Source organism: Dama dama, chromosome 16, assembly GCF_033118175.1.
Source record: "Dama dama isolate Ldn47 chromosome 16, ASM3311817v1, whole genome shotgun sequence".
NCBI lineage: Eukaryota > Metazoa > Chordata > Mammalia > Artiodactyla > Cervidae > Dama > Dama dama.
The window spans coordinates 32,109,919-32,133,844 of NC_083696.1; the positions used below are offsets into that span (position 1 = coordinate 32,109,919).

General features: G+C 36.3%; 1 protein-coding gene across 3 annotated transcripts in view; it reads left to right on the forward strand.

Moving 5' to 3' along the window:
• AGTPBP1 (ATP/GTP binding carboxypeptidase 1) overlaps positions 1–23,926 on the forward strand; it is a 180,513-nt gene that overhangs the window by 16,367 nt on the left and 140,220 nt on the right. For all 3 annotated transcript variants that reach the window (XM_061163732.1, XM_061163733.1, XM_061163734.1), the window contains 2 exons: positions 11,167–11,231; positions 21,376–21,500. In XM_061163732.1, the coding sequence (XP_061019715.1) occupies positions 11,200–11,231; positions 21,376–21,500 (157 nt within the window). In that variant the 5' untranslated portion in view covers positions 11,167–11,199. Of the gene's footprint in view, positions 1–11,166; positions 11,232–21,375; positions 21,501–23,926 lie in introns of those variants that run through there.

The following is a 23,926-nucleotide window of genomic DNA, read 5'->3' on the forward strand; positions in this document are numbered from 1 at the left end:
GGGAGGAGAGTGAGCCACCCTCTCCACCCCCAGGGGAGGGTGTGATTAGTTTGTTTGAATAATTCTGAGGGCTAGCAAGGAACTGAAACTAGTTTTAGATTGAGGACTGAGAGGCATGCAGCTGGTTTATACTGATAGTGGACCTAGCTGGGTGAGGAGCCTTTCCCATTGGCTATGGCAAGACTGGGAGAACTTTCCTTAGGCATTTGGGGCCCTGTGAGGCTCGAAGCTGTCAGAGCAGCCCTTCAAATTTTAGGCCTTATGATACAGTACTCTAGGAATGATTGTTAATGCTTTATTGATAGAGAATGATATTTTTTAATGCATCTATTTATTTTGGCTGTCTAGTCTATTCTTTTGTATAAATCTCCATCCCCTCAAATGATACAAACTCTTACATGAATTAGTAATGCAGATAGGAAAAGAGACTTTCTTTTTCTAAATTTCCCACTGTGTTTTTTTCTTTTTAGTTTATTCAAAGTAGGCCTAGGAGATTTACACATTTTTACTCTATAATATATTACTAAAGTCTGGCTTGTGGTATATGGCTTGTATAAGAGTTTTATTTTTCCTTATTTAAAGCAAATAAAAAAGACTTTAACCAATCTTACTTGAAAAATAAACAGGTAGTTAAGCTTGGCTTACCATTCTGAAGCTAATCTATTTCCTTTCTGTGATTTTTAAAAACTCATATGGTGAAGATAATAATTTCTGTTAAATTGCTGGCTTTAGCTGAAATAGGATTTAATTTTTTTAAACTAGGCTTGGGCAGTATAAAAAATATTGTAAGCTCATTTAAAAAATCTTTTTATGTGGTCAAATATTGTGGTTTAACATAAAATTTGCCATTTTAACTATTTTTAAGCTTAAAATTGAGTAGCATTAATTACTTTCATGATATTATACAATAGTCACTACTATTTCCAAAATTTGTCATCACTCTGTTACAGACACTCTAACTATTAAGCAGTAACTCTCCGTTCACTTTTGCCCCCAGCTCCTGGTAATGTAATCTACTTTATATATCTATGAATTTGCATGTACAGATAGTTTATATAAATGGAAGCATGCAATATTGTTTCTGACTTGTTTCACTTAGCATAATGTTTTTTTGAGGTTCATTCATATTGCAGCATGTGTTAAACCTTTTTATGCCTTTTAATGGCTAAATACCATTCCATTGTGTGTATATATCATGTTTTATTTGTCCATTTATCTTTTGGTAGACACTTAGGTTTCTACCTTTGGGTGTTGTGAACAATGCTGCCATATACATTGATATGTGATTATCTGATTCTCTGTTTCAATTCTTGTGGGTATATACCTAGGAGTAGAATTTCTGGGTCATATGATAATTCTATATTTAGCTTTTTGAGGACCTGCCAAAGTGTTTTTCTTTTCTTTTCTTTTTTTATTATTTTATCAAAGTGTTTTTCATAGTGGTTGCTGCATTCCCATGAGTGATTTAGGAGGGTTTCAACTTGTCCACATTCTTGAGAATACTTATTTACTGTTTTTTCTTTATTATAGCCATCCTAGTGTGAAGTAATACGGTGATTTTGATTTGCATTTCCCTAATAACTAATGGCAGAAAGCAAAGAGGAACTAAAGAGCTTCTTGATGAAGGTGAAAGAGGAAAATGAAAAAGCTGGCTTAAAACTCAGCATTCAAAAATCTGAGATCATGGCATCCGGTCCTATCACTTCATGGCAGATAGATGGGGAAAAAAATAAAAGCAGTGACAGATTTTATTTTTTTGGGCTCCAAAATCAATGCAGACGGTGACTGCAGCTGTGAAGTTAAAAGATGCTTATAAGAAAAGCTATGACAAACCTAGACAGACAGGTTTGCTTCTCAGACAGACCTAAAAAGCAGAGACATCACTTTGCTGACAAATGACAAAGGTCCATATAGTCAAAGCTGTAGTTTTTCCAGTAGTCATGTGTGGATGTGAGAGTTGGACCATAAAGAAGGCTGAGCACCGAAGAATTGATGCTTTCGAACTGTGGTGTGGGAGAAGACTCTTGAGAGGCCCTTGGACTGCAAGGAAATCAAATTAGTTAATCCTAAAGGAAATCAGTCCTGAATATTCATTGGAAGGACTGATGCTGGAGCTGAAACTCCAATACTTTGGCCACCTGATGCAAAGAACTGACTTATTGAAAAAGACCCTGATGCTGGGAAAGATTGAAGGCAGGAGGAGAAGGGGATGACAGAGGATGAGATGGTTGGGTGGCATCACCTACTCAGTGGACATGAGTTTGAGTAAACTCTGGGAAATGATGAAGGACAGGGAGGCCTGGTGTGCTGCAGTCCAGGGGTTTGCAAAGAGTTGGACTTGACTGAGTGACTGGACAACAACAACAAATATCTTCTTTGGGAAAATGTTCATTCAGGTCCTTTCAGTTCCGTTCAGTCGCTCAGAGGACTTTTTTGGTTGTTGAGTTGTAGGTGTTCTGTATATATTCTGGATATTAAACCCTTATCAGATGTATAATTTGCAGATATTTTCTCCCATTATTTATGTTATCTTTTCACTTTCTTGACAATGTCCTTCGAGGCACAGAAATTTTAAAATTTGAAGTTCAATTTATCTTTCTTTTTCTTTTGTTTCTTGTGCTTCTGTTGCTGTAACTGAGAATCTGTTGCCAAATTCCGTGTCATAGAGATTTACTCCTATGTTTTCTTATAAGAGTTTTAGCTGCTTATGTTCATGTTGTTGATTCATTGTCATGAATGTTGATTCATTTTTGTTTCTGGTGTGAGGAGGAATTCTGCTTCATACTTTTGCCTGTGAAAATCCATTTGTCCCAGCAATAGAAGAGAGTGCTTTTTTTCTTTTTTTCATCATGGAGTGGACTTGGCACCCTTGTCAATAATCAGTCGGCCATGGATGTATATGCTTATATCTAGACTTTCAGTTTTGTTCCATTGCTCTCTATGTCTTTTTGCCAGTACCAGTATAAATTGATTTTAATTAGTATTCATTAAAAACATGAAAATTGACAGGGCAAAGAGCAAAGCTACTGAAAACCATAAGCCAAAGTAATATTAAAAATGTAGCCTGTTAACAATTTATATCCAAATTTGAAAAACTTGTTTTGCTCTGACTGGCATGATGAAGTTTAAATATAGGTCCAGGAGTTACAAATATATATATGTATATTTGCAGATATTTTCTCCCATTCTTTGTTATCTTTTCACTTTCTTGACAATGTCCTTCGAGGCACAGAAATTTTAAAATTTGAAGTTCAATTTATCTTTCTTTTTCTTTAAATATATATATATATATATATGTGTATTGATTACTTGATATTTTATGAAAAAGTTTTGTACAATAAAGTTACTAGTTTTTAAAACTAAAAATAGTGGTTTATCTCTTTCATATGAAACTTGTTTTTCTTTTGTTGAACTTGAAGTAACTATTCACATTTCATTTTCAACCAAGATGAGATAATTTCCTCCTTGCTCTTGATGCTTGTTAAATAGAAAATTCCATATACACATAAGAAATTGAAAACCAGCAGCAAAATGTTCATTACCCTTCTGTGATTTGCAGGACACTACTTTTTGATAGAAATTCAGCACTTTTTAGGGACAGAGCAAGTAAGTCTTATCTTGAGTTTATAGTCACACTGCAGCACACAGAATTCTTCCTCCTCAGTCAAGTTCTCAGAATGCACAGATGATTCAGAGAAAGGGCCTCTCGTTTAGTCTTACTGTTTATTTGAAAAGAAAGAGAAAATACTGTTCAGTTTTACTTTCTAATTTTATTCCTCTTGGTCAGCAAGATTTGAAGTTTGTTGATACCCCTTTTCACTCTCAAGTCCAAAGCAGCAGTGAGAGCATCTTTTGACATCCTTTGTTATGTGAATTTTTTCCCCAGGAATCTCAAATTGTGTGCGTAGTTGCTCAGTTGTGTCGACCTTGTGCGACCCCAGGGACTGTAGCCTGCCAGGCTCCTCTGTCCATGGAGACTGTCCAGTCAAGAATACAGGAGTGGGCTGCGATACCCTCCTTCAGGGGATCTTAACAACCCAGGGACCGAACCCAGGTCTCCTGCATTGCAGGTGAATTCTTTACCGACTGAGCCCCCAGGGAAGCCCAAGGATCTTATTACTTGAAGTCAAAATGCTTTCTCCAGGTCTCGCAGAAAGTAGTAGTTGATTTGTTTCGTATGATAACAGATGTTTGCTAAGTTGGCTAGTTGCAGTAGCCATTCTTCGTCCTCTGAGTGCTTAGAAGAATCTGGCCTACCGTGTTTGTGAAAGTACCCCTGCAATTCACCACTCGGCTCTGACACACGCTCGAGAACTCTTCATCCTCCAAGCCCTTGGATGTCTTGAGAGGACGATTTCAATTCATCCCCCAGAGCTTTTGATTTACTAAGTCTTCTCTGTGAAGAAAACACTGTGTTAAAAAGTCAGGTTGTTTTGGAGGGGCTGGGGTTGTTAAGTAAGAGTAGCTCATCCTCACATGGAGCCAGCTATTGGAACATTTTCAGCACAGATGCTAACATAGTTCTTCCAAGATGGACCTTTTGTTTCTAGACAGGAAGATAAAACATCAGCTATCCTGTCCTTCTCTGGCTTTGGGCAGCATTCTGTGGCAAAATTAAAAAAAAATTACTTATAATTTGGCTGTGTTGGGTCTTTGTGCCATTTGGGCTATCTGTGGTGCCTCCCAGGCTTTTCTCTAATTGTGGCAGGTGGGCTCCAGAGCACACAGGCTTAGTTGCCCCGTGGCATATGTGATCTTCATTCCCCGACCAGGGATTGAACTTGAGTCTCCTGTGTTGAAAGACAGTTTTAACCACTGGACCACTAGGGAAGTCCCACAAAAAAATGTTTTCTTGATTTCATCATTCAATCTGGACAGGAAGACTTGTTTTCTGTTTATCACATGGGTCTTTAATATCACATGACATGTCAATACATTGACTTACTGTTATTATACTGTAGAACTTTAAAATTTTCTCTTACTACATCTCATATAAAGCATTTCACTTGGCATAACTTTACATTCTGGGGATGCTGGGTTCTCAGCAATTGGAGTGACTTTCCTTTTGCTAATCAGTGAAACTCTGCTGCTATATCACTTGCTACCTAAGCCTTTTCATTGTATGTAACTTTTTTTAAGCCAAAGCTTTATTGTGTTTGGAGATACCATTAGTACCTTTAATGTGCCAAATTACTATAATTTGCAGCTGTATGTTTTGAATATTGCTAGAGCCATTACTGCACTTGAAACGTTTCACGCACAGAATAGAATACTATATTCTGTTGTATAAATCTATTGATACGTAATTTTCAATACAAGGGTGTGTTTTTTTGTGTGTGTCTCTTATTACACTAATTTAGTGAAATGACTTGGAGGATACAATTCTTCATTGATAATCTTACCAGAATTGTCCACTGACCCTCCGTTCATACCTCAGCCTCAAAAATTGCCACATTGGATTATCAGGCATATTTGTAAATTACAAATGTTAATATGTAAAGCATAAGGACATACTGAAGAACTAAATGAGAAAGTCACGAAAAGTTCAAACATTTCACAATGTAAGTCCCTTATAATTTATTCAGTTCACAGTTTGGAATGTTCATCCCAATAGCAAGGTGTAAGGAATGGGTGCATCTGGGTATACAATTTTTTTCATTAGTATTAAAATTTCCCTCCAGTTTTTCATTACAGTTGTAGAGCCTTTGCTCCTGTAAGGCAGTTGGCAGTGCAGAAGGGGAGTTTAGGGGAGGTAATTTGAGGAAGAGGCTGATACTCGTCAGCCCATTATCTTCTCCATGTGCCATGCAGTCTCCAGTTATCACAGCCAACTCTAAGCAAATATACATGGTCCTTCTGCGTACTAGCACACACAGATGGTGTGTAATAAAATCATTAATTAGCTGCCACTGCTCAGCTCAGAAAAGTAAAAGAGAAGGAAAAAGAACCCCTTGTGTTCCCCTTTGAACTCTCAAAGAATTCTAGCAACAACTTGTGGACCCCACTTTGAGAAACCCTGGACAAGGCTTTGGTATCTCCGTATACACCACTGTAGAAAAAAGCCTGTCTAGGTTGGTCCTTCACCATGGGATTGGGTGGCGTTTGTGCGACTTTCAGTCTAACAAATTTCATAAACAGTGAAATTCAGTTTGGCAGGTATAAAAACATCTGGAGCCTAACTGCCGTGGAAACACTTTTTTTTTTTTTTAAGCTTTCACATTCCTGTAGTACAGGAAGGCATGCTAGAGAGAAATTAGTGTATATACTGTGTGCCACTATACCATATCCACCATATTATTGAGTTTTTTAAAATGAAGACTTCTTGCTCATTTGTGTAGTAAAGTCGTCTCAAAACAAGTCCTTAAAGCACTTGTTTGTTCATTCAGAAATTTATTTACCACCTGCAATGTGCTGGCACTGTACGAGGTACCTGGGGGACAGTGAGCAAAACAAAGATTTCTGCTCTTGTGGAACTTTAGTTCAGTGGAGAGAAATAAGTAATAAATATCAATAGTACACATAGTTAAATTGCCTAGTTTACAAATGATTAAAAACAGTTGCACCAAGATATTAGGTATTAAACTACATGACTTGTGTGATTATATCAAGAAACTTGGGTTTCTGCCTCTTTTCCTCAAAACCTTGAGGAAATAAAGGAACTTATTTTGGTTGCTTTCATAATCACCAGTAGTGATAAGCTGTTGAGGGTCTGGGATGAATTAGATTACAGGATTGATACATGTGATATCATGGGGGCATATGTTGGGGATTTGTAAGTATATGAAAATAAACTGTTCTTTAAGAATTTGTTTTGACACCTGTTCATATATATGTAATCAGTTATTGAGTACAGTTTTCAAAGTGTTCTGTTACTTTTGAATCATCCTGTCATAGAAGGCTGTAAGTGCTCTGGGAAAAGAGAAAAGTAGATTGAGGTAAAGGGTGATGGGTATGCTGGGGTCTGCAGGTGTTTTTCAGCATTAAGTAGGATGGTTGGGATAGGCTTTATTGAAAAGGTGATTGTGTTTTTTGAAAAGGTGATTCTTGATAAAGGACGTTTGGGAGTTGGTTAGTCATTGGGATATCTGGCAGAACATTTCAGGCAAAGGAAACACTTGGGCAAAGACAGAAAGGTGAGAGTGAGCCCGGCGTGCTGGTGGAAAGCCCGGAGGCCCCGCCAGTGCGTCCAGGGCAGCGTGAGGAAGAGGAGTTGTAGGCAAGTTACAGAGAGAAGGGCTGGAGCGTTCCTCTAGGGCCCCTAATGTCATTTAAATGGGCAGCACCCACTGGACTTCGAGCAGAGTGATGTCAAGATTTTTCTGTATTTTTTCCCCCCTCTTTTCTCCAGGCTTTTAAAAGGATCAGTCAGAATGTTGTGTTGAAAATAGACGGTAGGTGCCACACATAGAAGAAGGCTGAATGGGGGCTGAATAGGGGCGGTGGCCCGCCATGGTGTACTGATAGACGTGGAGACGTGATTGGAGTCTGATATATTTTGAGAGTAGAATTGTCAGGAATTCCTGAGGGGTTGGATGTGGGGTATAAAACAGGAATCAAGAAGGACACTAAGGTTTTGGACTGAGCAATTGCAGAGAGAGAATTGTCTCTTAAATACATTTGAGGAAAGCTGAGGTTAGAGCACATTGGGAAGGGAAAGGAAAGTCAGGAGGTTAGTTTTGGATATGTTAAGTCTGTGATATTATTAGAGAGCCAAGTGAAGATGTTGAGTAGTCATGAGACTCGATGAGATCAGCAACGAAGAGAGTGGAGTTGAAAAGGCCAAGAGCTGAGCCCTGGGGCATTCTAGTAAAGGAAATTTAAGAAAAAGTGGCAGTGAGTAGGCAGAAAACAAACTATGGCCATATAATGAAGTATTTATAAGAAGAAGGCGTGATCAGTTATATTAAATGCTCTTCTTGGAAGTACTTTCTTTGGCCACACACAGTTGAAGCTGTGTAGCCATTAATGTTAAATGAATGAATTTTGAGATTACAGTGATTTTCATTATCTTTTTAAAGTTAGTCAAGTAACAGAAATCCATGCTTTCTAATATTGTAAAAATATAGCAAAATGTGGTAGTTTATATAAATTACACATGTAATAAAATGACGTAGAACTAGGAACACATGTTGTATGAATGTCAGATTCCTGGCTTTGACGCTATGCTAGAGTTAGCATGAAATGTCATGTAACCATTGGGAGAAACTGAGAGGGAACACGGGATCCCCCATCTTCATGGAGGAAGACACAGCCAAGAGATCTCCCCTGGCCCTTCTCCCATGCCACAGTACAGTGAGAAGACAGGGGTCTATGAACTGCATACCCAGTTCTCACCAGACACCATAACTGCCGGCACCTTGATCTTGGACTTTACAGTCTCTCTTGCATAAGGTCTCAGTGTCTTGCTTTGTCATACTTGGTTGGCAAAGCCACAGACTTCGTGAGATGCAGCATTTCTGCTTCTAGGTTCCTGCTCTTTCTATTACACCATACTGTAATGAAAACAAACTTTCACAGCAAAAAGAAGGCTTTTCCTTTTCTCCGAACCACTCTGGCCTCAGGATCCAGCAAGAAAAAGTAGCTGTAAAGGACATATTTGCTTAGTGAAATGCACTTTTCCCCCTTCTTTCATATTTCTTTTTGTTTTTCTCTATAGTTGCTTGACTTAACATCCTTCTGTTGGCCCTATACAAGGAAAATACAAACTAACTGAGAATAGAAAAAAAAGTGATTGAAGCATTAAATGTACAAACTACAAATCTGTTCCAGATATACTTACATTAAGTAAAATACCCTTTTCAGTAGAGATTTACAGTGAATGACTGTGCGTTCTTGGAAGCTTCAGGACATCTAGGAAAGGGCTGAGAATTTACATCCGACCACAATTTGTAATGGATTTCTCCTCGCCATCTATGAGCTGTGCTCAGCATGCCATTAGTGTCATTTGTACAGGGAACTGGTTTTGTTTGGGAAGAGTGAGAAGCAAGCTCTAGCCTCAATTCTGAGTTCATCACAACTTCTCAGGAATCTCAGCAGCAGTGTATTTAGTACAGTTTCAGAAAAGGAAATAAGGTTAAGGAGGCAACTGTTTAGAACTTCAGACACTTTTTTTTTTTTGTTTTTTTACTGTATATATGTAGAATGCTCCATCTACAGTGAGCAGCTGTGAAGAGGTTCTTCCTCAGGCTAACGTGGTCACAGGACTTGGATGACCCAGAAGGACAAAGAGGAAGCTTGAGGACTGGGGAGGAGGGTTTCCCTTTGACTTAAGTTGGAGACAAACTTACAAGACAGTCTGTGGGCCTGCAGCTTTCTCCTACTGTCATCTGTCATAATTGTTCATGTAGACTTTGATGTTATTACCCAAGACCTCCTTGTCCCACGGATGATGTTTTGTTCTGCAGCTTCAATATTCAGGGGAGCATCAGAATTCAAATGATCGGTAAACAGAGTTTAATCCCCAAAGAACATCCTTCCATGTCCTCGGGGGAGCCCATCCAGTGCCAGCAACCGAATGTTCTCTCAGTAATCTTAGACATATAGTTTGACTTAGGTTCTGCAACCTCTTTAACCGTCTGTCTCTCAAGCAGCCCTCTGAGCAGAGCTGGAGGTGATGGCTGGTGTCCGGAGCCCTGTGAGAGCCTCGTCCTGCTTCAGTATGCTCGCCTGTGTCAGCATCACTGGTCCCTTTCCCCGGGCGTCCCAGACAGGCGAGACGAGGCCCTTCACCTTGGGAGATGGGCTTGCTGTTAATGTACTTTTAGAGAAAATCATACTACTTAACCAGGTAGCTTAATTCTGATTATGGCAGCAACAGTGCCATAATGAAAACATGAAAACATGTAAGATCCCCCCACCTTTTGATGTGTAATGATTCTTAATTAATTTGGAAATCAGAAAAAGTTACTTTGACTTTGTGGGCATTAAAAAAGTCATTTAAAAGAAGGATAGTTAGCATTTAAAAATTTCTTATCTACTTTAAAAACAGCAATTTTTAATTGTAATTTTTGTAGATAATCCTAAATATTTTTTTTTGTAGTTTTTGTAGATCATCCTAAATATGTTTCCTCTATTATAATTGAGTTTAAAAAAGAAAAAGGTCATGTTTATTTAGTTAAACGAGAAGTTCTGTGTTACTGTAGTACAATACCCAGAATATCTATATCTTCTAAATCTATTATATTAAACAATTTGAAGTCTCTTCTTTGGGAGGCATGTTTGTTTTCCTTTAAATATAGCATTACTAAACATTGCATAAGGATGTAACTTGTTGAATTGGCAGTAGTTTTTAAACTTCTTGTTTAAAAATGCCACAAAATTCTGCTTCAGTAATAAGCATTGATATGTGAAATTAAAAGATATCTGGGTTTTTTTTTTGGGGGGGGAATAGTTGTAAAATAAACCTGAAAAATTATAAAAATTGTGAATAGAGAGTTAGGGTTTTAAATCTCTTTTTTTTTTTAATTTCTTTTCCCTCTTGCCCTCCTAGCCCAGGGTGGTAACTGCTTCTGCAGCTGTTTTTCTTGAGCCTCCCTAGGCTTGCTAGTCTTGCAACATCTGTGTAACCGACTTGTATTTTAGATCCCTTATATTAAAAAAGATGTAACATTTTAAAATATATAATATGTACATTCCAAAGATGAAACCTCTGTTGGTTGAAGGAAAATATGCATAAATATATTAAATGAGATGAGAGATTTTTTAGAAGATTTTGCTCTGTCTAAATGATTTGTTGTTAATTAAAATGTTTTCATACAGAAATAATCATACATATTTACCAGTATTTGACTGCTGTGTGAATGGTGGACAATACACTAACCATAGGATTGGTTTGAATATTTTAAGGTGGAGTATAAGAACAGGAAGGATAATTTGAATTGTCTCAAAAGAAATCTTGGCTCTATAGTATAAATTATGTTTTTACACTTTTGTAGCACTTGGATTTTTTATGACCTTTTACTGACTGATTTTAAGTGGTTTAATAGGCACACTTTGCACTTTGAAGTGACCTGCCAGAAGCACGTGAAACTCAAACATCGTCCTGTGGTTTCCAGTCTTATCTTGTGTTGCCCATAATAAAAACTATCAGTTGTATGACTTTTATGGCATCTAATATATAGAAAACAGAATTGTGTGTTTAATATCATCATTTTTTTTCTTTTTTAGATTATCTGCAATGGTGAAATGAAGTAATTCAAGATGAGCAAGTTAAAAGTGATACCAGAGAAAAGGTATTGTAATTTTAAATACCAGTATGTATAAACTATAGACATAATACGTGAAGCGATTGTATGAAACTTTTTACTTTAAAATATATTTGTTTAAATGCATCTTATATTTATGTTATTTTGTTAATTTTTGTTACTGTTTAACTTTTCATTTAAAGCAGGAGTTAGCAAACTTGACACATGGGCCAAATCTGATCTATCATTTGTTTTTGTGTGGCCTGAGTCTTTTTTACATTTCTTAATGGTTAGGAATAAAAATAAAAATGTGATCATATGAAATTAAAATTTCAGTGTATATAAATAGATTTTACTAGAACATAACATTTTGTATATTGTATGGCTACTGAATTTTTTTCTTTACGTAAGACTTGATCAAAGCACGTCAATTTCCATAGAAAATTTATTATATATTTTCTATCTTTAAAGGCTTCTATGGATGCTCTTTTTAGTTTATTTTTTGCCCCCTTTAGATTTTTTTTTCTCAACTATGAAGTACCTATTAAACATGTTTATGTACCTAACTCAGTGCTGGATCTGGGAGAGAAGAAAAGAAACATAACACTTAATGCAGTGCTTTGCAGAAAATGAGTGTTGAGCACATTCTAAAGAAGTAAAATGAGCCCTATTCTCTTTCTACATGAGGCTTGTAACCTGATGAGAACACCTGAACAAATACAGTATAGTGGTTTAACCAGTATATAGTGAAGTGTTAAATTTTGAGATCCATAGAGTTTTATCTTTCTAGCTTTCTTGTTCAAGTGTCTGTACTACAAGAGTTCTGCCTTATCCCGAGCTGTGATCTATTGACTCATCATCATCACTTCCTCTCTTGTGAAGTGAAAGTCGCTTAGTCGTGTCCAGTTCTTTGAAACTCCATGGACTATATTGTCCATGGACTTCTCCAGGCCAGAGTACTTGAGTTGGTAGCCGTTCCCTTCTCCAGGGGATCTTCCCAACCCAGGAATCGAACCAGAATCTCCTGCATTGCAGTTGGATTCTTTGCCAGCTGAGCTATCAGGGAAGCCCCTCTCTTACCCAGTGTAGGATCCATTGTTCATCATTCCAGTCTTGCAAATACTCTGAAATGTTTTTACCTCACTTTTTATTTTTTCATCACACATAACTGACAAAGTCTTTTTCCTGGATAGACCTTTACTGAGTATGAACTAACTTAGAAGATACTGCTAAAATGATGATTGATAATCAGCCTGAACTGAGCCCAGCAATCTTAACTACTCTGGTTCTCTATAAAGCTCATTTTCTCAATTTTTGGAATGATTGTTTTATACTTTTCAAACCTTTGAAATTGTCAGATGTATATGTATATATTCTCAGTAGTTGACCTAATCTTATGATATCTTAGAGATAATACAATTTATTGTCCTCATATTTCTTGCACAAAATTCGCTTGCTCCCCTTTATTTGATTCTGTCCTTTGCTTACCCTCCTGTTACTTTCTGCTACAAAGGATGTGTCTTTTTTTTTGGTCTTTTAATCGTTAGTATTTTTCTCTATTGAATCTTTAATTCCTCCATTCCATATCATTTAAACCAATCTGGGCTTTCCCATATTTAGACTGTGCTGTTCTGTATCTGGGCTTCCCTGGTAGCTCAAGCATAGTACAGTACAGTTCTGTTACTACTCAATTTATCTGATTTCCTCAAAAGCCAAAACATTTTAAATAGCCTATAAATGCAATCAACATCTCATTTCACGCTCTCCAATCACTCTTGTTTAGTTCCTGCCTTATCCACTACACCAACAGTATGTGTCAAGGTCACCTATGAATTTTTAAACAGCTTTATTGAGATATAATCATCTTATAACAAGCTAAACATAGTTTGATAAGTTTGGCATATGTATAATGGTTAAATCATTATCTCAGTGAAAATAATGAACATATTTATCATGCTCATTAACTGCCTAGGAATGGAATGGTTGAAGCATATGGTAGGTCTGTGTTTCTTTTTAGGAAACTTAACAATGATCTGTTTTACAAAGACATTAACACCATGTTATAGTCTCTCCAACAGTGTATGAAAGTTTTACGTATTCTCACCAACACTTGTTATGTTCATTCTTTTTAAATTCTTACGATCATTCTTTTAAAATTGTAGCCATTCTAGTAGGGGTATATTGATATCTCATTGTGATTTTAATTTGCATTTCCCTAATGGCTGATGATGTTGAACATCAATTCATGAGTTATTTGGTGCATTATCTTTTAGCATCTCTTTTTGGTGATGTCTCTTTCCAAATCTTCCTATTTTTGAAATTTTGGTGTTTTAATAATTGAATTTTAGTTTTTTTTTTTTCATTTTATGGATTCAAGTCATTTATCAGATACTTGAATTTCAAGCATTTTCTTTCAGTTGTACTTTTTTTCCGTCATATTTTCTCCCTTTCTGTGGGTTGTCATACCTTAATTTCTCTCTCTCTCTTTAGTATTTATTTATTTGCTTGGCTATGTCAGATCTTAGTTGCATCATGCAGGATCTTTCCTTGTGTCACATGACTCTCTAGTTGTAACGTGGGCCTCAGTTGCTCCGAGGCCTGTGGGTTCTTAGTTCCTGGCCCAGGGTTCAATCCTGAGTCTCCTGCATTGCAAGGTGGATTGTTAACTGCTGGACTACCAGGGTAGTTCTTACGTAGTATCTTCTAAGATGAGAAGTTTTAAATTTAGGTGATTTTCATTTGTTTATTTGTTCTTTTATGGATTATGCTTTTAGAGTTGTATCTAAGAAATATTTGCATAACCCATATTATCAATATTTTTTCTTATGTTTCTTCCAGTTTTTTATTGTTCTAGATTTTACATTTAGGTCTATGCTTCTAGTTGGGTTAATTTTTATATGGTGTAGGTGTGGATAGAACTTTTTTTTGGCGTATGTATATCTGATTATTCAGCACCATTTTTAGAAAGACTATCCTTTCTCCACTGAGTTTCTTTTGTACCTGTATCAAAAGTCAGTTGTTTGTATAAGTGTAGATCTGTTATACTCAGTTTTGTTCTGTTGATCAGGATGTCTAGCTTAGTACCCGTGCCTTACTGCATTTAATTATTGTATAAGAAGTAGTTAGAGAAATAGTTATTGTTCTCTTCCAGTTAGAAGAATATCGTTTTCTAAACTTACATACGTAACTATTTCTACAAAGGAATGATAGTGAAATTTCCATTTTTCATTGTCCTGTGCTCAACAAAAAAGAAAAATAAAGTTTTGTGTTCAGTATTTAGAAACCATAAAAATGTGATTAAAGCAAAAGTAGTAAAAATAAATTAAAGAGTTAGAAATGAGGAACAACCATTTCTGAAAGATAATGTGCATGTTTTGGAAATAACACCATATTGTTTGAAATTAAATCTTATTTACTAAGAGTACTGATTAAGTTTAAAACTTCTGGTATATTTTAATGAATTTCTTGCTGTCAGATGTTTATAGCTTATTTATGAAGACATGTTTGTTACCTGTATGCAATTTACATTTTATTATGAGAAGGTAATAAAATTTATTTGCAATGTGAAGATAGTTTCTTTAGCCCTTGCACTTGCTTGGGGAATTATTTGTTGCAGGACAATATGTAAATACCATTGAGATTTTTGTAACATATAAAAAACTTATTTTTTTAGGAAAATAGCTGTAAGACTGTATGTAAACTCAAAGAATCAAAAGGAATCGGAGACCACTACAGTGAAACAAATATTTGTGATATTATCTTTAAAATATACATTGGAAAGTTAACTGGATTTGATATACTCCACATCAGTCATATTTTTCAATTCCATAATGTTCTAACTATCAAGTAATTAACGTTATCAGTTATAAATGTAACCTCCCGAGGTTGATTTTGGTCTCATTTTGATTCACATAAAAATAGGGCATGGGAGGGAAGATAAATTCTTATCTGAGTCTTTTTATTTAAGAGTTTTCTGCTTTGCTGTGTAGCTCAAATTGTTCATTGAATAGCTGTATAGCTTTCTTGTCTGTTTTTTCTCCTTTATGCTTGGATTTGCCAAAGTCTAAAAATCATTGACTCAGTGGTAAAGAATCTGCCTACCAAGAAGGAGACACAGATTCAATCCCCGAAGAAGGAAAAGATCACAAAGATCCCCGAAGAAGGAAATGGCAACTTAATCCAGTATTTTTGCGTGGGAATTCTGTGGACAGAAGAGCCTGGTGGGCTACAGTCCGTGGGGTCACAAAGACCTCAAACAAACATTAAACCAAAACAAAAAATCATTCAATAGGTAGAACTGCCCTCTGGTGTTCACCCTACAGTTCTCTCAACATTAGTGTCCATAGCCTCACATTTTTAGAGTTGAGTTCCAGGTGGCTGGGAATATTTTGTTCAGTTTTTATTCTGTCAGTGAGAAAAGTGAAAAATAGGGGAATCAGCTTGCTTACGTTCTTAATTTCCATTTGTTTGCCTTCCTACAAAAAATTCATGCATGCATCTGTAATTTGTAAGAGCATGATTCTTAGAATCACTTAATTGCAAGCTGTTTTATTTTGGTAGCGGTGTAATTTAAAAATTTAAGAGTTGCTGACCAAAAAAACTCACTTTGGAATGGAACAGAAGATGTGTTATGATCAGTGTATTTTGTATATTTTTGGATATTTTTAATAGTAGATGTTTTATTATCTACTGAAAAATGCTAACAGATGACCTTAAAGAAAAATATTATTGGAGAAAACAAACAAAAACCCCCTAATTATTAAATTTCAGAATTCTGCTTTCCATAATGCAAATTTCCCTTACATCTAAGTTATAGAATTGTTTTTAAAGATGTATTTGCTCTCTAGTGTTCAGACTCTGGTATCTTAATATCATTTCTTACCAAAAAAACCCAGGGCTTTTTGGAGAAAGGGTTGATTCTAGATCAGAGCACAAAATGTATAAGAAAAGCTTGGAAAAAGAGTTCTCAAGCTTTGGCTAAGAACCCCCTTGTGTCCTTAAATTAATGGAGACTCCAAAAAGCTTTTGTTGATGTAGGTTATTTAATCTATTGATATTTACCATATTGTATATATAATATCGATGTTGCCATTTGTATTATGATATATCAATATAATTATATGTAATATAGTAATACTGCCATATTATAAATTAAAATTGAGAAATTATTTTATTAAAAAATAAACTCATTACAACATTATTATTATTGTATGTAATAATATTTTTTACTAGAATAAGTTGTCAAAATAGTTAGAAGGTGGCATTTAAAATACTTTTTTTTTTCAATTTTTTCAATTTTAATTTTTTGGTCATGCTACACAGCATGTGGGATCTCAGTTTCCCTACCAGGGATTGAATCCATGTCCCCAGTTTGGAATCCTGGTGTCTTTAACTCCAGAAAGTGAAATGTTTTATTAAGTTTTTGCACATTTCTTTAATGTCCGGCTCAGAAGACAGCTGGATTCTCTCGTCTGCTTCTGAATTCAGTGTATCATATGTATCAGTATACATATTATATTTGTTGTTGTGCTCAGTCGCGTCCGACTGCGACCCCATGCACTGCAGCGTGCCAGGCTTCCCTGTCCTTCACTGTCTTCCGGGGTTTGCTCACACTCATGCACATTGAGTCAGTGGCCAGTGGACATCCTCTGCCGCCCTCCTCTCCTTTTGCTTTGTCTCTCCTAGCATCAGGGTCTTTTCCACTGAGTTGGTTCTTCATATTAGGTGGCCAAAGTGTTGGAGCTTCAGCTTCAGCATCAGTCTTTGCAGTGACTATTAAGGGTTGATTTCTTTTAGGATTAATTGATTTGATCTCCTTGCAGTCCAAGGGACTCTCAAGAGCTTTCTCCAGCACCATAATTTGAAGGCATCAATTCTTTAGTGCACAGCCTTGTTTATGATCCAACTTTCACGTTAGTACATGAGAAGCTTTGATTATATGGACCTTTGTTGGCAAAGTGATGTCTTTGCTATTTAATACACTATCTAGTTTTGTCATAGCTTTCCTTCCATGGAGCAAGCATCTTTTAATTTCATGGCTGCAGTCACCATCTGCAGTGATTTTGGAACCCAATAAAATCCATTGCCACTTCTACTTTTTCCCCTTCTATTTGCCATGAAGTAATGGAACTGGATGCCATGATCTTAGTTTTTTGAACGTTGAGTTTCAAGCCAGCTTTTTCACTCTCCTCCTTCACTCTCATCAGGATACTCTTCAGTTCCTCTTCACTTTCTTCTGTTAGAATGGTATCATCTGCATATCTGAGGTTGTTGCTATTTCTCCCTGTAGTTGTCATTCAAACTTGTGATTCATCTAGCCTAGTGTTTTGCATGATGTACTCTGCATATAAATTATGCAGATATCTGAATATTGACACACTTTATTACACAGTTTCTAAAAATTATATTTATTAATATCAGCATTGATTTTATCATGAAATTTTTAAAATAGGGGAAGCTGTCGAGGTCATGATAGTAGATCTTTGTTTTCCAAAATTCTACTTTTTCCTTGAATGTTCAGATTTAATCATTGGTAATAAATTTATCAACTGTTTCCTTGAAATGATACTCATTTTGTTTATTTCCAAGAAAATGTGTGCCAAAACACCCCAGCCTGAATAATCATTGTCAGTTATTTTTTTTAAAGTAAAAATGATGTTCTGTGAAAAAAGTAACTTGTTCAGCTTGCAATTTAAATAATTACACAAGTGTTTTCCCTCAACATATTTCACTGTGTAGCTGAAATGTCTTAAAGTGCACACAGAATGTTAAAAAGATGTGTACTCATAGGTGAAACTAGGATTTTTGTTTTTAACTGTGAATGTATATTGGTGAAGAACACAGTGACTTCTAGTGATTACACAGTGACTATAATTTGGTGTCACTGTCTTGATTGTATCATGTGCCAACCCTTTATCCACCTTTGCCTTCAGACCAACAATGCAAATGTCAACACTATGTCAAAGGTGAATAGTGTCTTAGTATTTTTATGAAAATAGTTTTTGACCCTGCAGGTTTTCTGAGAATCTCAAGTACTCAGAGCTTTGTGGCGCACAATGAGAACTGCTGGCCAGTAAGAGTCTTGTCATATCAGAAAGCCAGGAAGCTATCAGAGACTGGGATCATAACAGGAGGGCCTGGGGAGTCCACATGCGGAGTCTCCCACTGATCAAAGATGGGGCAATTTGATCATTAATAGCTATAGTGGATAAAATGTGCCATATATGTCTTAATCTATGAGTAATACTGATACATGAAATCAAATACTTCATTGATTACCTTGGGAGGATTTTTTGAAACATTCTTCTGAAAACTGGTAAATATAGATAAAATCTAGCATTTATTTTGCTTTTATTTGATGAATTATACCTCTGGATAATTAAATAATGGATTTTTCTTTTTATGGAGTTGTCCTTGTTAAGAAGTAGAAAGAAGGACATATCACTGTTTTTCAACCCCTAATAAAGTAATGGATCTAGGTAGTGGTAACCAGTGACTGCTTATCTTACAAAACTAAGATAAGTAGACCCTATTTGCCTCCTTATGAAAGATTGTAGTACCCCTTATAAAGAATTCATGACACCAAATTAGGCCTTGATCAGATTAGGCCTTTAAATTCAACTACCAGTTTACAGAAAATAAAGATAGACATGCATATTGATAATCCCATCATTGAGTAGGGAAAAGTATATGTATATGCGCACACGCTAAAGAATATATTACATTGAATTTATATATTTTAAAACTTCATGTTAATGATATCATACTGTACATATTTTGAGCTTTTTCATGTAGAGATTTATACATAATGATTTTCATTTCCATACTATGCTGGCTATTTGCAGAATTTGGAAATATTGTATTATTTTACTTTAAATGGTATATTAGTTGCATTCTGAAATAGTAGGCTCAATTTTTTTTTTTCAGCCTCTCGATATCTTTTCAGGTGGAGTACCTCCAAATTTAAAGCATTGAGTCTAGTTGTTAATCTAAAAAGTATATAAGTGTACTTTTTTTCCCCATGTCCTTCTACGTTGTTTATTCATTCTGAATATAGCTGGTTATTACCTATTCTGCGTTAGCTACTGTTTGAAATGCTGGGCATATAAACAAAGACATGCAAGATCTTTACCTTTGTGAAGCTTACATCACTGGGTACATTTTAATATTGGAAGCTTGAGGGGCTGGTGGAGAAGTGGGGACATCTTTCTGTTGTAATCTGAAATGAGAATGAGCCAGCCATTTGAAGAAATGGAAGAAATCATCGTCTAGGTTGAGAGGACAGCAAATATAAAGACCTTGATATTGGGAAGTAACTTGTTACGTTCAAGGAACTAACAGAAGGCCAGTGCATCTGGATCCCAGTGTCTGAGGGCAGCAAGAATGAAAGCAGATTATTTAGGATGCTGTAATTGCTGAGTGAGAAATGATTGCTTGGACTTGGGTAGTAATAATGATAATATATGGAGAGAAGAGGATGGGTTTGAGATGTTTAGAGATGGAACTGATAGTGAGTTGAGTGTGGGAAAGGGAATCTGGACTTTTGTCTTGAGCAACTGATGATTTATGTGAGTTTGGGAAAGTTACAATCGAAGAGGAGTAGGTTGAGGCTGGAGTTAAATGTAAGAGCTGGGCAGCGTATTGATTTTGCAGCTGTGGGGTTGCATGAGGTTGCTTGGGGCAGTAGAGTAGGGAGAGTGAAGAGAAGAGGGCTGAGTATAGAGCTCTGGGGGGTCTTCAGCATCTAGAGATTTGTGGGAGAAGGAGCCATGGGAGGAGGTCTAGAAGAAGTGGCCATAGGATGAAAATCAGGTGTGCGTGGAGCCATTAAAGCCCAAAGAGGAAAGTGTAGACGGAGGAGCTGGCTTGGACAGTGGTGAGTATGAAAAGGAAAGCTGTGACTGCAGGAGGTTTTGGGGAGACCTCTGTGTTAGAAACTAAACTTTGAAAAAGTGAGCAGCGTCTGAGAGGGCAAGTACAGACATCTTCAGGGAGTAGCTGAGAAGTGGGGTGCTAATTAGTGGGAGCTCCTAGATGGTATTGTGTGCCGGTGGGTATGATGCAGTTGCACGGGAGAGCTAAATGATGAATCAGACGAAGATTAACTGAAGGAGCAGATACACTAGAAATGCAAGAAGGGCCGGGGTTTGGCATACAAGTGGAGGAATTGTTCTTTGAGTCTCAACATACCAGCTAAAGAAAGCCTTTTAAAAGCAAGTCAGATCACATCACTCTTCTCAAAAACTTCCCATCTCATTTAGTTGAAAAAAGTCAGCATCGTCACAGTGGCCCACACGGCTGTGAATGACGGTGCTGGCTTCTACGTCACCCCCAACTCTAAGTCTGCTGCTGTTCTTAGTTGAACACAGCAGGCCTGGTCCTGCCCTGGTGATTTGACGATTGTGACAGCTCTTCCCATGGGTATCTGCACCGTTCATTATCTTACTCCTTTCAGGCCTTTCCCTAAATGGTGCCCTCTCAAGGTTTTTCCTGACTACGCTGTCCAAAATTGCAGCCATCTACCTCCTTGCCCCTTTTATCCCCACAATCTGCTTTTCTCCATAGTGCTTCCCACCACCTTAGTACTATTTATATAGTTATTTAGATATTTACTTTGTCTCATTAGAATGTTCATTCTGAGGGGCAGTAATTTTTGTTTGTTTTGTTTACTGTTGACAATATCTAGAATGGTGCTGTCAAATGATACAAATGGTACAAATGTATAATGAATGAGAATAAGGAAGAAAGAATGTGGGAAGAGAATCAGAGAGGTTTAAGGTGCTGGTTGTGTGAATAAGTGTTTTCTTCTTTGACTTTATAATAGTTGTGAAGCAGGGTGCTAACTGAAAAGTGGAGTCGGGTAGAAGGGATGGTTAGAGTTTGAGGAGAGCATAGAATGTGTAAAAGTCTGCTTGTGGGGGGACTGGAAAGGTAAACTTTCAGGATGTGATGGAAGACTGCTTGGCAGGGTTGAATGCACCTTCATGGTTTTTTGAAATAGAATGTTTCTCACTTATATCAACTGAATGTTTGCAATATTAAGCTCTAAAACAGATTAAGGATATGTGACATGTGTGTGTAAATGCTTAATGTTTTTAGAAGGGTAGAATTTTGATTTAACAACTGATCTTCATAGTATTGAATTTACAATTGATGCAGAATGTGCCCTAATTTAAAGTAATATTCTTTTTAGCCTTACCAATAACTCTAGAATTGTGGGACTCCTGGCTCAGCTGGAGAAGATCAATACTGAGTCTACAGAATCAGATACTGCCAGATATGTCACATCAAAAATTCTTCATCTGGCTCAGAGTCAAGGTAAGCTTTCATCTCTTGTTTCTGAAATGCTTTCTTAATTGCTTAAAAGTAGGTGCTAAAAATGAGAAATATATGATTTTATGTAAAATTTGAACTTTCTATATAGATTCAAGAAATCTAAAACTGAATAACTATGGAAGAAATTGTTATTCCAAGCGTTGTTTCTAAAAATGATTATGATTTCACTTATATATGTTTGCCCTCCTCCCCCCATTTTTCAGGCAGCACCTAATTCCAGTAGTACTTGTAGAATGTTGACAGAGATATCGGGTATTATATCAGTTATTAGTATTGTCTCTGCTTTGAAATGCAAGCACTGTCATTGGGTGATTGGGTGACCTTCGGGAAGTTTTGAACCTGTGGGACTTAGTTGCACTGACTCTGAAATAGAGATAAGAAATATCATGTTGGATGCATGAGACAAGTGCTCAGGGCTGGTGCACTGGGAAGACCCAGAGGGATGGGATGGAGAGGGAGGCTGGAGGGGGGATCGGGATGGGGAACACATGTAAATCCATGGCTGATTCATGTCAATTTATGGCAAAAACTACTACAATATTGTAAAGTAATTAGCCTCCAACTAATAAAAATAAATGAAAAAAAATCATGTAATTAGCATGAAATTTATATGAGAAGTGTGTAAAAATGATGTTAAAGTGTTCAATAAATGATATCTATAATTAAGCATAATTTATCCAATGTATAAAGCTAGTACTGCTGTTGTTGTTGCTAAGTCGTGTCTGACTCTTTGCAACCCCAGGGACTGTAGTCCGCCAGGCTCCTCTGTCCGTGGGATTTCCCAGGCAAGAATATTGGAGTGGGTTGCTATTTCCTTCTCCAGGGATTGAACCTACATCTCCTGCTTGGCAGGTGGATTTTTCACCACTGAGCCATAGGGCGTCAAACCTTGACAGAATACAAGAGAAGAAAAGTATTAACTTTGCACTAAGGAACATTAACTTGAAAAATTCCAAATAAAACATTAGTAAATTAAGTCTAATTATAAGTAAATGTATAAGTATAACATTATTTGGACAGGTCCAATAAAACCCATGTAATTATCTCAATAGGAGCTAAAAAATTTAAGATTTTTTAAGATTTTCTTAAATTTTTTTAAATTTAAGAAATTTAGGATTCCAAAGTCTGTGCTTGATTTAAAAAGGATAAAAACACCTTGATTTTTCTTTTTCTAAATAAGGGTAAATCAACTGCTGCCTTAATATTTGACAGTGACACATTGAAGGCATTCTATTAAAATTAAGATCCAGACAATTCACAATTATTTTAGTTTATTGGCTTTTTATTATTTCGTTATTCTAGAGGTATAGGCCATTGAAGTAAGATGTTCAGCAAAACATTTACTGTGTTCAGGAAGCTGGTATTTATTAACCCATCTTTGTGGTCATAGGCCCTTATTTTATTTTGATAGCTTATTCCTATGTAGCCCATTTAAGGAATATTGGACAGCATCCCCAAACCTAGGAGAGATCTTTGCATTTGTTTCTAGCAAAATCTTTTAATTCAGAAAGTTGCTATACTGGATTTTAGCCTTTGTAAATATTGTGCTTATCAACTAAGGTAAATGTGTAAGGATAGTCACTGTATTAGTGCAAAGATAGATATACCCAGTATATTCACTGTCTTCTCATATGAAATAACTCCTTAAAACAAAGCACCTCAGCAAAAACCAAGAGAAGACAAAATTTTTAAACCTATAGATACTACTTATGTTTAACTGCTCTCATGACTGTAGATTCTTCCCATCACATTCTAGAAGCCCCTACTCCAACACCATCACTAAAAATTCACCTAGCCATACGACAACCACACATTGTCCTTTTCCTCACCCTCCACCCCCAATGGGGGAGCCAGCCCTTGGATGCTGTCCCCTGAGATTATGTAATCCAATGACTCTATTTATAGTTGACACAGTATAAATTAGTAGTGAAAGATTGTCCTGTTATCTATCCATTTTAGAGAGAATGATTAGGAATTTATGGCTCAAAGAAGAAGAAATACAAATAGCCAATAAACATATATTAAAAGTCAGGAATTAGTAATAAAAAAAATGAAATTATTTCTCATTAGTTACCTTGGCAGAAATTAGAGAATGACAATATCCAGTACTGTTGAAGGCATGGAAAACAGGGTATTCTCATACACTGTAGGTGGTGTAATAATTACTACAAACTTTGGAGAAAAGAATCTGGCAATGTTATTAAGATTTAAAGTGCACCTGCTGTTTTATTTAACACTTCACTCTCAGAAACCTGAGTGAAATAAAAATATTATAAAAAGACTATTTGGAGATGTTTCAGTCTGTATGTAAAATCAGAGTTGTAAAAACCACCTTAAATATCCAACAATGAGAAAACGGTTGAATTAATTTTGATATAGCCAAACTGTGGGACTGTATAACTACATTA